Source organism: Macaca mulatta, chromosome 14 (assembly GCF_049350105.2).
Source record: "Macaca mulatta isolate MMU2019108-1 chromosome 14, T2T-MMU8v2.0, whole genome shotgun sequence".
NCBI classification, from domain to species: domain Eukaryota; kingdom Metazoa; phylum Chordata; class Mammalia; order Primates; family Cercopithecidae; genus Macaca; species Macaca mulatta.
Genome location: NC_133419.1, coordinates 77,100,001 through 77,113,441, shown reverse-complemented (window position 1 = coordinate 77,113,441; position 13,441 = coordinate 77,100,001). Strand labels below are relative to the sequence as shown.

At 50.0% G+C, this 13,441-nt stretch overlaps 1 protein-coding gene across 1 annotated transcript in view; it reads left to right on the top strand.

The window, feature by feature from the left end:
* The window catches only part of LOC100430188 (guanylate cyclase D-like), a 55,366-nt gene that overhangs the window by 18,842 nt on the left and 23,083 nt on the right, over nucleotides 1-13,441 (top strand). The window contains 6 exon segments of the mRNA XM_077964895.1: nucleotides 2,740-2,903; nucleotides 3,524-3,572; nucleotides 3,575-3,721; nucleotides 10,183-10,357; nucleotides 11,601-11,699; nucleotides 13,282-13,376. Of these exon segments, the coding sequence (XP_077821021.1) occupies nucleotides 2,740-2,903; nucleotides 3,524-3,572; nucleotides 3,575-3,721; nucleotides 10,183-10,357; nucleotides 11,601-11,699; nucleotides 13,282-13,376 (729 nt within the window).

Below are 13,441 nucleotides of genomic sequence, written 5' to 3'. Positions count from 1 at the left end.
CCCACCTTGTACCAGGCCTCCTGGCACCAGAGGAGAGAGGCCATTGTGGCTGTGGAGACAGTACTACTTCCTGAGTCAGTGAGGGGAAAATGTGAGGGGCCCTGGGGCACCCCCAGGACTGCCTTGGGGATTTCAGTGGAAGGGGCAAGGCAAGTCTGTGCAAGCTGGCAGGGCAGCAGTGGAATGTGTGAGTGAGCAGTGGATTGAACATGACCAAGCTGGCTGATGGCTTCCATGGGGCCAACCCATCAGACCCAAGGGGACTGTGCCTCCCCTCCCCATCTTCCCCTCCCCATCCTCCACTCCCCAGCTGTGGTGGAAAGTTGCCAAGGAGCAGTTTAGGGAGCAATAAAGGGGTTAGGACAGGTGACGAGAGGGAGAGAGGCAGCAAGGCAGTCCAAGGAGACGCACACAGGTGTCCTTTGAGAAGCCCTGCCCATCACCTCTCTTTCCACACCCCCTCCACACTTAGCTCTGGCATCAGGGGTGGTGCCCCCCTCCACAGATGAGAAATCTGGAGCTCACAGTAAATGACCTCTAAGCAGTCACCATAATGGTGGGTAGCAGCACTAGGATGAGCAACCAGTTTATAAAGCACCAGCCTGGGATCTTTCCAGGGGATCAGAGGTTGCCATGGCCCCCTGTGAGGTGGGGAAGAGCTCTTGCCCTGAGTGAGGGGCGACTGTGGGATTCTTGCCCAAGATTCCTGCCCAAGGCCCAACAGCAAACAAGGCTGAGATGGGCATACATGAATTCAGTCTGAAGAAGGGGGAAATGGCATCATACTGTGGGGAGGTGAGGGGTCAGATGCCTGGATTCACATCTATGTGAGAATCCAGTGGATATCATCCCACTTACCCACTGTTTGACCTTGGACAAGTTAATGTTCCTATTGGGCCTCAGCCTCCCTGTATGTTTCCTGGAAAGATAACTAACCCTGGCCTAACTCTCCAGATAGGTGTGACCATCCAGTGAGATAACTAATTTTTTTTAAATGTAGCTCTTTGAGAAGGAGAGAGTGAGTAAGGTACAAGAGAAAGAACACTGACATTAAAGCCAAAAGGCCTGGGTTTAGGGAGGCAGAGGTTGTGGTGAGCTGAGATCATGCCATTGCACTCCAGCCTGGGCAACAAGAGTGAAACTCTGACAAAAAAAAAAAAAAAAAAAAAAAAAAAAAAAAGCTTAGGTTTATATTCATTTCACATTGTTCTAGGAGTAGTAGCCAATGCAATTAGACAAGAAAATTAATATTGCCAAGGAAGAAGAAATATGTATAATTCCAAATGATAAAATAATTCAGTGGGGAGGGCTGGTGATAAAATTAATATAAAAGACTTTAGTTTGAAACTCAGATCCACCACTGTGTGCTCCTTGGCAAGTTATTCCACCTCTCAGATCCTTTGTCTCTTCATTTATGAAATGATGACCTTCCACGCAGAGGTGACCTTGGAGTTGGCTTCAGGTCCTTGTTGGTGTCTCAGGGTCAGCAGCTGTCATGCCCACCCCGTAAAGCTTGTGCCTCTGCTTTTCTTGGACAATACAAAATAGGTGCACTTCAGGGCTGCTGCCACTCCCTACCTTGCAGACATTTGGTTGAGAGACGTGGCATTAATGGAGATTGGATGTGCATACCTACACACACACAACACACACACACAGAGCATGCACACACACTCACAAGTTCAAGATGCTGGATTTTGACAAGCATGAACCCCTTCACTTTGACCATCACTGATTTGCTTCTCCTACTGACTGCACTCTGGGAAGGTGCAAGCAACACTGGGTAAGGTTCTGGCAAGTCTTCCTAGGAAAACTGCTGCCAGATTTCTTTGCTTGGCACTAGGAATGGTTGTATTTCTTTTGAGCAATTAGTTTAATGTTCCCTTGTCTTATGGACCCCATGGATTGTGTAATCTATATTTCCCTCTTTGTTTTGTTACTAGGAAGTTCATATCCAAAATAGTGACCAAATTCTAGCATGGATTTGGCATACAGATTTCAGTCCTAGATTTGCCTTTTTTTTTTTTTTTTTTTTTTTTTAAAAAAAGCCTTTACTCTCCTTTGGTCCTAATATCCGCATATGTTTATTCTTTTATTGTGTGGTACTGCTTTTATTCTTCTTCATCCTTAAAATTTTGGAGGAACAAAGTAGAAATAGAGATAGATTATACATATAAATAATCTACATATATTCTTTCTATCTATCCACCCATCCATCCACCTACCCTTCCATCTGTCCATCCATCCATCTATCCATCCATCCATCCATCCATCCATCCATCCATCCATCCATCCGTCCATCTGTCCGTCCATCCATCTGTTTGTCTATTATCTATCTATCTATCTATCTATCTATCTATCTATCTATCTATCTGTCTGTCTGTCTGTCTGTCTATCTTTGAGAAGAATAAAGAATCTCACAGTGTTGTTGTGAGACCCAGTGCAAGAGGGTTGTGTTTGTTAACCATAATGCTGTGCTGGGTACAGGCTCCTTTGCAAAGTCCTCTTGCTGCCTGCCCACCCTACACAAAATTAACCCATTAATCTGACACAAAGCTGACTGCACTTTTCCCTTGTCAGAGCCACCGTCCCCCTGTCATTTACATATCTGTTCCCCACAACAATGCAGCTCCTTCAAGCGGGGATTCTGTTTGGTGCATTTCCATGGCCCTAGACTCCCAGCTGAGGACCAGGTGTGCTGACTTTCATGTCATTTTGGCATTTTTGTTCCATCTTCAGTTCAAAAGCATCAACCAAGGCAAGAAGACCAGTTTTGCTGACTCCATGCTGCGGTTGCTGGAGAAATATTCCCAGAACCTGGAGGACCTGATCCAGGAGCAGACTGAGGAACTGGAGCTGAAGAGAGAGAAGACAGAAAGGCTGCTCTGTCAGGTGATTCCCCTGTGAGTGGCCCCTGGACTTGAGTGTACCTCTAGCCTCAGCTCTAAGCCCAGGGCCTGGAATATAGTAGGTGCTCAGCAGATCTGGATTCCATGAATTTATTCAATTCACTCATCCATGTTTATTTATCTAACATTCTTCTTATGCAGCACATTACTTTGTTTAGTTAGTTTTGTTTATTATTATTATTTTAGATACAGGGTCTCACTATGTTGCCCAGGCTGGCCTCAAACTCCTGGCCTTAAGTGTTTCTCCTTCCTCAGCCTCCCAAAGTGCTGGGATTATAGGCATGAGCCACTGCACATGGCTTATACAACATATTTTTATAGAGCCCTCACCATATGCCAGGTACTCTGTCGGGCACGTGAATGGAATTTCTGCTCTCTCACATCCTTGGGAGCAAGGAACTAGGCACAATGCTTCCCCCACCCCAATATCACTTCACAGGAAGTCATGTCCAGACAGGGCAAGTATTCACTCCAGGGCAGTCAGCACACCAACGGACTTGTACCAGATCTGCTGATGCTCAACACAGTTTCCTCCCAAATATCCCTTCCTAGCCTCCAAACTGTCAAAAATAGGCCCTCATACCTTATGTGTCTGGCCCCTCCCATCCCTTCAGGTCTGTGGCCGACGTTCTGAAAATGGGGGTAACTGTGGAACCACAGGGGTAACTGTGGAACAGGTTACCATATACTTCAGTAATATTGTAGGTTTCACCATCATCTCAGCCCTGAGTGAACCCATTGAGGTGGTGGGTTTGCTCAACGATCCCTGCATGCTGTTTGATGCTGTTCTGGGCAGCCATGACGTGTGTAAGGTGAGAATACCAGGAGGCTGGCATTCCATTCCTCCTTTTACTACTGTGTCTTGATGGTACTATTTATTTATGTGTTTGTATCTGCTAGCTATTGCTGTGTAATAAATACCCCCCCAAAAACTCAATAGGGTAAAATGATAAGCATTTACTATTGTTCACAAGCCTATGGGGCCACCAGAAGGTTCTTCTGGACACACTCATGCATCTGTGGTCAGCTATGGGTGAGGTGGCAGCTCTGCTGATCTCAGTTGGGTTCTCTCATGTCTCTGGAGCCTTGGCCAAGAGAACTCAGTTCTGTTCCGCAGCCTATCTTCCTCCAGCAGGCTAGTCCGGGATTGTTGACATGATATGGCAGGGTTCTGAGAGAGAGGACAGAAGTACACAAGGCTCTTGAGATCTAATCTGGGATCAGGCATATTACAATTTCTGATGTATTCTATTGGTCAAAATGAAAGACTAGTTCAGATTCAAGAGCTGAGGAAACAAAGTCTACCTCTTGATGGGAGAAGCTTCAGTCTCGTTGCAATGGGGTGAACATGGAGCGGGTGAAGGATGTGGGCCATTTTGTATTTAATAGACCACAGTGTTTACTTGTCCATTGTCTGTCTATTCATCCCTTTACAATCTTATCAGCAGGCTTTTCTGTGCCTGACCCTGTGCTGGGCATGAGCAGACAGATGACTCAGCTCCCATTCCTATGCTTAAGGAGCGCTCAGTCCTATAGGTAAAAGATGATGACCCGCAGTGAAAGTAATAATCCTGGGAGGCGGAGGAGGCTGAGAGGGCCCCAACCCAGCTAGGGGTAGATGTGTAAAGAGCAGGGAAGACTTTCTGGAAGAGGTGCTGTCTTCCCAGCATTGTCCCATCTGGGAGTGGCAGCCCCAGGCAGGCAATGGGTGAAAAATGTGCGAAAGCCTGAGGCTTCAGAGGGCCTGGTGAGTGTGGGGAAGCTGAATAAGCTGGGCTGACTGGGCATGAATGGGCCAGGAGTGGGGAGCTGGAGGCACTGGAGAGGACAACAGAGGCCTCAGCAGGGCCTTCAAGCCCCTCCCTGTGCACCTCTCAGTCCTGGGTTTGAGTCCCAGCCTGGCCACCAGCTTCTATGTGGCTTTGGGCAAACAGCTTCCCCTCTCTGGGCCTCTGTTTCTTTGACTGTGAACAGAAATGGCGACCACAGTTCTGGGAGGGCTCACAGAGGATGGGAGGATCCTGGCCCCCATGCACAAGTGGATGTCAAGCACGGAGTGTGAAAGGGAGACACCTCCTGCTCACCACTTCTCCATTCTACCCGTGCTGTGGGGACCTTCCAACCCCAACACTGCCCCTTGTTCTGATCCAGGGGGTCTAGGGGCAGCTTCAGACATGGTGGGGAAGGTATGGAGGGAGGTCCCAGGAAACACCACGCCAAGGCTCTATTGGCCTTAGCCCTAATTTGTGACTCACCAGCCTGTCCAGCCACAGCCCTCCACAAAGGCAGGGACAGGGGAGGGCCAGGCCCCGAGGGCTGGAGCCAGATTGAAAAGGATGCCTTGGGAGGAATTTTTCGAGGACACGATGAACTCTGAGACGCCAGACAATCTGCTGATAGCATTATTTATAGTATCCCAACAACCATAAACGCCAACACTTATTGAGGCTTTAGTGTATACTGGATGCTAGTATTAAATGCTTTATATGTATTAGCCCATTTATTCAGCAAAACAATTTATGAGGTAGGGACTGGTACTGCCAATTTATATATGAAGAAAATGAGGCAACAGAGGCTAAGTGGCTTGTTTGTTAACATAATCTCAGTGGGATCTGAGGCCAAGATTTGAGCCAGGTTATGGTGGTCCAAAGGCCCTTGGTTGGGGAGGCTCACCATCCCCATGAGATAGACATCCTCAGGATAAAGCTGCGGGTTCATAGTGGTCCACAAGCCCTCCAGGAGCTGCCCCACATACCTCCCCAGTTGTGTCTCCACCTCTGCAGGCCTCTGGATCCTCACACATGTCTCGCTGTCTCTAGCCCCCAGGCCTTGGTACCTCTGTTTCTCCTCCTGGAGCAGTGCTCTCCCTCCTCTTCACCTAGCTCCCTTCTGGCCATGTGTCTGGTCTCATTAGCCTTCCCCCCATCCCAGACACAGTTAGGGGTGCCTGTTTGATGCTTGCATAACTCCCCCTACATTGCATTTTATGGTTCCACCCTGAATCACTTCCCAGTGGCTGGCAGTGTCCAGCACATCATAGATCCTCAGGAAATGTGTGTTGACAGAATGAGGAGGACACTGAGGCACAGAGAGGGAAGTGACCCGCCTGAGGTCACACAGCTGGCCAGCAGCAAAGCCAGAACAGGAACCTACGGCATCCACCACGGTGCTCCATCCACTGCACCATACTGACCGACACGCACCCACAGGACCTGCGCCACCGACACCCAAGGGTGCAGCTTCCCTCCTGTTCCCCATTCAGGACCTTAGATCCCCGCCCTGGCCCGAAGTTCCAAGGCGTTCCTGAGTTTCCCTCTTGCCTCCAGAGTCACCCTGGCCCCACAGCCCCAGGAAAAGATTCCTCATCTCATCTCGCTGAGCCCCACAGCTTTGATCTGCCCTGAGTCACCCTGGCCTCATCTCTTCCTCCGCTGCTAATCTTTCCTCACACATGTGTCCCCTGGCTCTGAATCATCCCTTCTGACTGCTCTGAACTCTGGCCAGGAGGTCTGCATCTTTCTGGCAGAATGAAATGAAATCAAACAAGGCCCACACAACCCTCCAGATGTGGGGAAAGAGGAGGCCCCTTCTTCATGATGTGCGAGCATCTCTCATCACTCATGTCATCCGCCTCGGTTTCCCCTTCATCCCCAACAGGATCTGGTTACTGCTCTTTAATCCGGTCTGGGTTGGGAGGCAGCCAGGCAATCATTTCCTGGTTTCGCAGGGGTCTGCGATTCCCTCCCGCGCTCGCTGAGTGTGCACTTTCATGGACATGACTCCAGAGCAGAGCCACTGGGGACTGTCGCGGAGGCAAGGCCTCAGCCCCACCTGTGGCTCAGCCAGGCGTAAGTCTTGCCCTGGCCCTACTGCCAAGCCACCCTGGGCATGTCACCTCTCTGAGCCTCAGTACTCCATTTATAAAACAGGGATGAAAGTGTCTCTGGTATAGGATTGCTCTGCAGATTAAGGAATGTGAGAGAAAGCGCCATGGTTCATTGAGTCATCACCTTACCCTTGGGCACCTGCCACATGCCAGATGCTGAGGCATCCCTGAAAGCACAGAGGGAAGGGACAGCATTAGTTAATCGCCTACAGAGGGCTCACTTGGCTGGGGAAATTTCACAACTGATCTCATCTAACCCTTTCAGTGCCTGTCAGGGGTATGGATTACTATCCTTACTGTATAGATGAGGACGCAGGCACAGGGAGGGTAAATGACTCACTTGGGGTCACACAGCAAGTCAGTGGTGGGGTTAGAATTCACATCTGCGTTTGATAGTAGGGACCTTTTGCTTGCACCTCTCCCCTGGCTGTTTCTCCCATCTGTGAAGGGAACCACTGCCTCACTTTCAGCTGAGAGCCCACTATGATAGGCAACTTTGAGTACATCACCTTTACGAGTCCCTGGAGAACATGCCTGTGCCTGGTCATCTTTCTGTCTCTAGGGTTAAGGAGTGAATGTTAATCACCCTGCACGTTCCCTTCCAGCTCAGGCATCAGGCAGGTCAGCAGCTTAGAGATCAGCTTTAGCAGATCAGAGAATGTGGTCTGGTTGTATGGCCACTGTGGGGCTTTCTACTCCTCTCCCCTAGTCTGGACTGTGGGGTCACACATCTGAGGCAGGGCTGGGTCCCCAGAGCTGGTGCACCCTCCCTGTGTCACAGCTGCACACCCAGCAGGCAGGGTGAGAGCAGAACCTCCTCAAAGAGAGAGAGAGAGGGCCCAAGCTATGTGCAGCAAGAGGCAGCATAGTGCACAGACTCTGGAACTGGACTGACCAAGTTCAAACCCAGGCACTGGCTGCAAGTGACCTTGGCAAGGGACTTCATGCCTCTGACCCAGTTTTCACCTGCAAAACAGCCTTAGTAATGGTACCCATATCCCAGAATTCTTGTGACCATCCAATGCGTTCATAATTGTAAAGGCTTTGGGACTGTGTCTGGCACATAGTAAGCACCATATGAGTGTTTAAGAGGCACTTAGTCCTTTTTCCAGTCTCGCCTATCAAGTAAGGCATTTCTCCTCCTGCAATGAGGAAGAAGAGAGAGCAGGGAAAGCCAGGAGTCTCTCATGATTTTCCCTCCTGGGGAGTGGAGTGGAAAATCTCTTTTGTGGAAAGGTGCACAGCTTGGGGCAGCCCTGCCATCACCCCTGCCACTCTTACCATCAGTCCATGAATGCTGGGTGGACAGCAGCAGGCAGACCACAGGGCGGGAGAGCAGGCCACAGCCCAGAGGAGGGAGACAGCTTTCTTGCTGGGGACTGGTAAGATTCTGTGCCCTAGATGGCGTGTGAGCGGGACCGATGGAGGGGTGGGGTTTCAGCAGATAGAGACTGGGGAGAGTTTTTCAGGCAGAGGGATCTGGTGCTCCAGGCCTCGAGGTGAGCAAGCACTGGGTGTCTCTTGAAATGGTAGAAAAGATTTCTGTCTGGCTGAAGCGTGGGGAACCAGAAGCAACTGTTAGAAAACGTCAGGCAATTATGCAGATGAAGGAGGCCCTTGATAGCTAGGCCAGGAGGCCTGAATTTTAAGCCACCGACCATAGGGAGCAAACTGAAGTGCATATCAGAGCGGAATGTGATGTAATTAGGGCAGATCACCTTTTGGTAGTGCGGTGGAGGATAGCCGGGGTGAGGGAGAGATCACAGGGCCGTGTGGGCGTTGGTAGTGGGGCACAGTCCACACTTGCGAGTCGCGTGAGAAATTTTTTGAATTACAGCGCCCCCTATGGGAGGTGGTGCATCACTATTCTTGTGCGCCAGATGCTAAGTGCAGAAGTGCCTGGCAGGGGAGGCTCTGCTGCCCAGGACTGGTGAAGCCAACACGTGCCTGCTTTAGGAGGAACAGTGCAGGAGCCGGGAAAGACTCAGAGGGTAGAGTTGCTGTCTTCACCCTGGCAGGCTTGGCCTGTGGCAGGGGAGAAGGCTATGCTTCTTTCACATCTGTGTTCCGAGCACCTGAAACAGGGCCTTAGGAACAGAAGAATGTGCTTAGGAAAGGTATACGCGTACAGTTCAGGGGGTGGAGCTGGAACCAACTGGTGAAAGGCAGGTTTTAACTCAACTCAAGTTTTGAAAATCAGAGTTACAGCCGGGGGCAGTGGCTCACACCTGTAATCCCAGGACTTTGGGAGGCTGAGTCAGGCAGATCACCTGAGGTCAGGAGTTCAAGACCAACCTGGCCAACATAGTGAAACCCCATCTGTACAAAAAATACAAAAATTAGCCAGGCATGGTGGCTCACGCCTGTAGTCCCAGCTACTTTGGAGGCTGAGGCATGAGAATCACTTGAATCCAGGAGGAGGAGGTTGCAGTGAGCTGAGATTGTGCCACTGCACTCCAGCCTGAGCAACCTTGGTAAAAAAAAAAAAAAAAAAAAGAAAAAGAAAGAAAAAAAGAAAAAGAAAGAAAGAACAGAAAGAAAGAAGAAAAGGAAGAAAGAAGAAAGAAAAGAAAGAGAGAAAGAAAGAAAGAGAAAGAAAGAAAAGAAAAGGAAGGAAGGAAGGAAGGAAGGAAGGAAGGAAGGAAGGAAGGAAGGAGAAAATCAGAGTTGCCTAAAGAGAGAAGTGGCTACTGAAGAAGGAGAAACTTTCCTATCAAGGGATGTGAGTAAGCGAGAACAGCCACTGGGGTGGGGGAAATTGGGTGGGTGACCAGCAAAGCCCCTTCCAGTTAGGAGATTCCAAAACCGTAATGATGAGGAGGAGGACGACAGCAGACTCTGTGTATTCAGCATTGGTATGCCTGCTTCTGTAAATACTTCACTGCTAACATTCATTCCACATAAGAGGAAACTGAGGCTCAGCCAGGTGAAGTTGTCCAGGTAAATGGCAGAGCCAGGGCTTGAACCTACATTTGTCTCATTCCAAAACCTACATTCTTTCTAGTACACCTTTGGAAGGCCAGCAGAGTTTGGAAAATGGGAAGCGTCCTCTAAATATATACAGTCCTCTCCAAATTAATCCCTGATGTGCCACTATGGCCTTGAACAGATGGGGTACCCAGGTCTGCCACCAAGGAGCTCAGGGCCTGAGGCCAGAGATAATAAAAAGAGCCATTGTTGCCTGGAATACAGACAAAGGTGATCTGAAATGTACAGATCCAATCGTTGCTAAAGTGCCCGGAACTGGAGGCCTAGCAAAGATGGCACTGCGGGCCAGAGACCCACGGGGCGGGTTGGGACTCCCAAGAAGCAGCCATGTGTAGCAGGATGTGCGGTGGCCAGGGAGGGTATGTTCTCATGCTGGAGTGTGAAGGCTGCTGTTTCTAGGTGGAGACCACTGGGGATGCCTACATGATGGTGTCGGGGCTGCCTCAGCACAATGGGAGTCAGCATGTCGCTGAAATCAACAACATGGCCCTGGATGTCCTCAGCTCTGTGGGTGACTTCTGGATGAGGCATGCACCCAACGTGCCCGTTTGCATGAGGGCTGGCCTGCATTCAGGTATGGGCTAGGGGCCTCCAGGGTGAGGCACCACATCCATCTCCCAGTCTTCCCTGGGGCGCTGGCTGGGACGCCTCCAGTGGCATGCTTCTGGATGTCTGAGATTCTCAAACTCTATGGTAAAAACATTCTATGTTTCTTTTTCCTTACATTATTTTAAGGTCCTAATTATGTTATAAATAAGAGAGTCAGGCCGGACATGGTGGCTCACGCCTGTAGTCTCAGCATTTTGGGAGGCCCAGGCATGGGGATCACAGGAGGTCGGGAGTTTGAGACCAGCCTGGCCAACATGGAGAAACCCTGTCTCTACTAAAAATCCAAAAATTAGCTGGGTGTGGTGGCTCACACCTGTAATCTCAGCTACTCGGGAGGCTGAGGCACGAGAATCGCTTGAATTCGGGAGGCGGAGGTTGCAGTGAGCCGAGATGGCGCCACTGCACTCCAACCTGGGTAACGGAGTAAGATTCTGTCTCCAAAAAAAAAAAAAAAAAAAGAGAGAGAGAGAGAATGTGTGATGCTGATAGTCTGATGGAAGAGGCAGGACAGAAACCTTCTGTGGTCATGCAAACAACCAAATGTTTCCTGGGATGGGTCTGGGAGAGCCATCGGAGTCATGAATATGCCCTTTCCATGTCCCTGCTCCTTCCACCATGGTTCCCCTCACCTGCAGGATAAAGTCCACTGGCACTGCCACCACCACCCCACCACCACCATAGCTTCTCCAACCCCATCTCCCACCACTCCCTGCATGGCCCTCCATCCACACTCAGCTATGTGCAATTTCACACACACGGGTTCCCTGCCTCTGTGCCTCTGCGCCTGCTGTTCCCTGCCCACTCATTCTCTCATCCTTCAAGACAGAGCACATGTATCCTCTTCTCCAGCAAGTCCCCTGGGCTGGATTAGGGGCCCTTTTTGGTGCTGGCACAGTCCTGGTGCTTCTTTCATCACAGCCTTGATTGCAGGTTACACATCTCTCCCCACCAGGCTGGGAGCTGCCCAAGAGCAGGGAGGAGCTCTGATCTATCTATGACCCCTCACCTCCAGCACAGAGCCTGGCACAAGCATCAGGTCCTCTCTGGATGTCGTTGGAGACTCCAGTTAGCTTAATCCTCACCTCACAACTGGAGCCCAGGATGTGCAGTGGGGAATGGCACAGGGGGTAGAGAAGGGTGAGGCTGTCATTGGGCTCTCTCTCTGGTCCAAGACCTGCTGGAGCTCACCGGGTACATTCGAGTTTCAGGGTCCTGTGCAGCAGGGATCGTGGGTCTCACGATGCCTCGGTCTTGCCTCTTTGGGGACACTGTCAACACGGCCTCCCGGATGGAGTCCACAGGACTGCGTGTGTATCTCATAACTTCTATCCTGCACAAGGCAGAGACTCTTTCAATAACCTGTGCAGCCTGGCTGTTTAATATAGTTCTTAGTAACCAAATCACCACCTGGTGGCAACGTACCCTAGTTTTCAGGAAAGCAACTACTATGTTGGTGCAAAAGTAATAGCTATTTTGGCATTAAAACTAATGACCGCACCATTCTCCTGCCTCAGCCTCCCGAGTAACTGGGACTACAGGCGCACGCCACCGCACCCAGCTAATGTTTTGTATTTTTAGTAGAGACGGGGTTTCACCATGTTAGCTAGGATGGTCTCCATCTCCTGACTTCGTGATCTGCCCGCCTCGGCCTCCCAAAGTCCTGGGATTACAGGCGTGAACCACTAAACCCGGTAGGCGGAGCTTGCAGTGAGCCAAGACTGCAAAAAAAACAAAAAACAAAAAAACAACAACTAGCCGGGCACGGTGGCTCAAGCCTGTAATCCCAGCACTTTGGGAGGCTGAGACGGGCGGATCACGAGGTCAGGAGATCGAGACCATCCTGGCTAACACGGTGAAACCCCGTCTGTACTAAAAAATACAAAAAACTAGCCGGGCGAGGTGGCGGGCGCCTGTGGTCCCAGCTACTCCGGAGGCTGAGGCAGGAGAATGGCGTAAACCTGGGAGGCGGAGCTTGCAGTGAGCTGAGATCCGGCCACTGCACTCCAGCCTGGGCGACAGAGCCAGACTCAGTCTCAAAAAAAAAAAAAAAAAAAAAAACCAACTAATGGCCACAGCTGCAATTACTTTTGCACCAGCCTAATAGAAGGAGATGATATATGTCATCGGCTCTTTTAACTTTCCACACAATATTTATGGTGATCTCATGAGGGCATTAGCAGAGAAAACAATGACTCAAGAGGCAGGAAATCTGGGTCCTAGCCCTGGCTCTGCAACTGACTTGCTTAGTGTCCTTGGGCAAAATGTTCTTCCTGTAGGCCTCAGTTTCCCCATTGTACAAAAAAGAGACCCTTTAAAGTGTGTGTGTGTGTTTTAATTGGTCACGTGCCACCTCCCTTTATGCTGGGGCAGCCCTGACAGCAACATGAAGACATCCCCAACGTTTTTGGCCCTTACTGGCAGCAGGAGCTACCACAATGGCTTGGCTAGAGCAGCTAAAATGTTGAAGGCCCAGGTCCTCTGCCTCTGGCTATGTAGGTTGCTGCTCCTTAATGTTCAGGGTACATCCTGCATAACTGGACGCTATGGCTTTACTGGGAAGTCCTGCTCTTAAAAGAAAACTAAAAACTGCATATCTTCCCTGACTCAGCCTTCACTGACTTCCTTACAAGTAGAAATTATGTTCCTGGGGGTTCTGACTCCGTCATGAGTTCCCCTTAACACTCAATCTATGTAATTTGCTTTTCCTCTGGGTCTTTTTTAGTGACCGACAATTCAGAGGGACAAGAGGGCCAGAAGAAGGGTGTCGCATAAATCATCACTATGTGTACGATTGATTGGAACTGCAGTCGCTGCAGGCTCCTAATGATTTTACCAAATACTGGGTATGCTGTCACCAGGTGGTGACTTGATGACTGCCTTTCTTCTCAGCGTACAGAATTCATGTCAGCCAAAGCACTGTCCAGATACTGCTCAGCCTTGATGAAAGCTACCAAATTGATAACAGAGGTCAGACTGAGCTGAAGGCGAGAGAATTTCGTGGTCTTTCTGGGAAAAGTCCCCAAGGATCCAGTTTCTGTGGGAAGCAGGG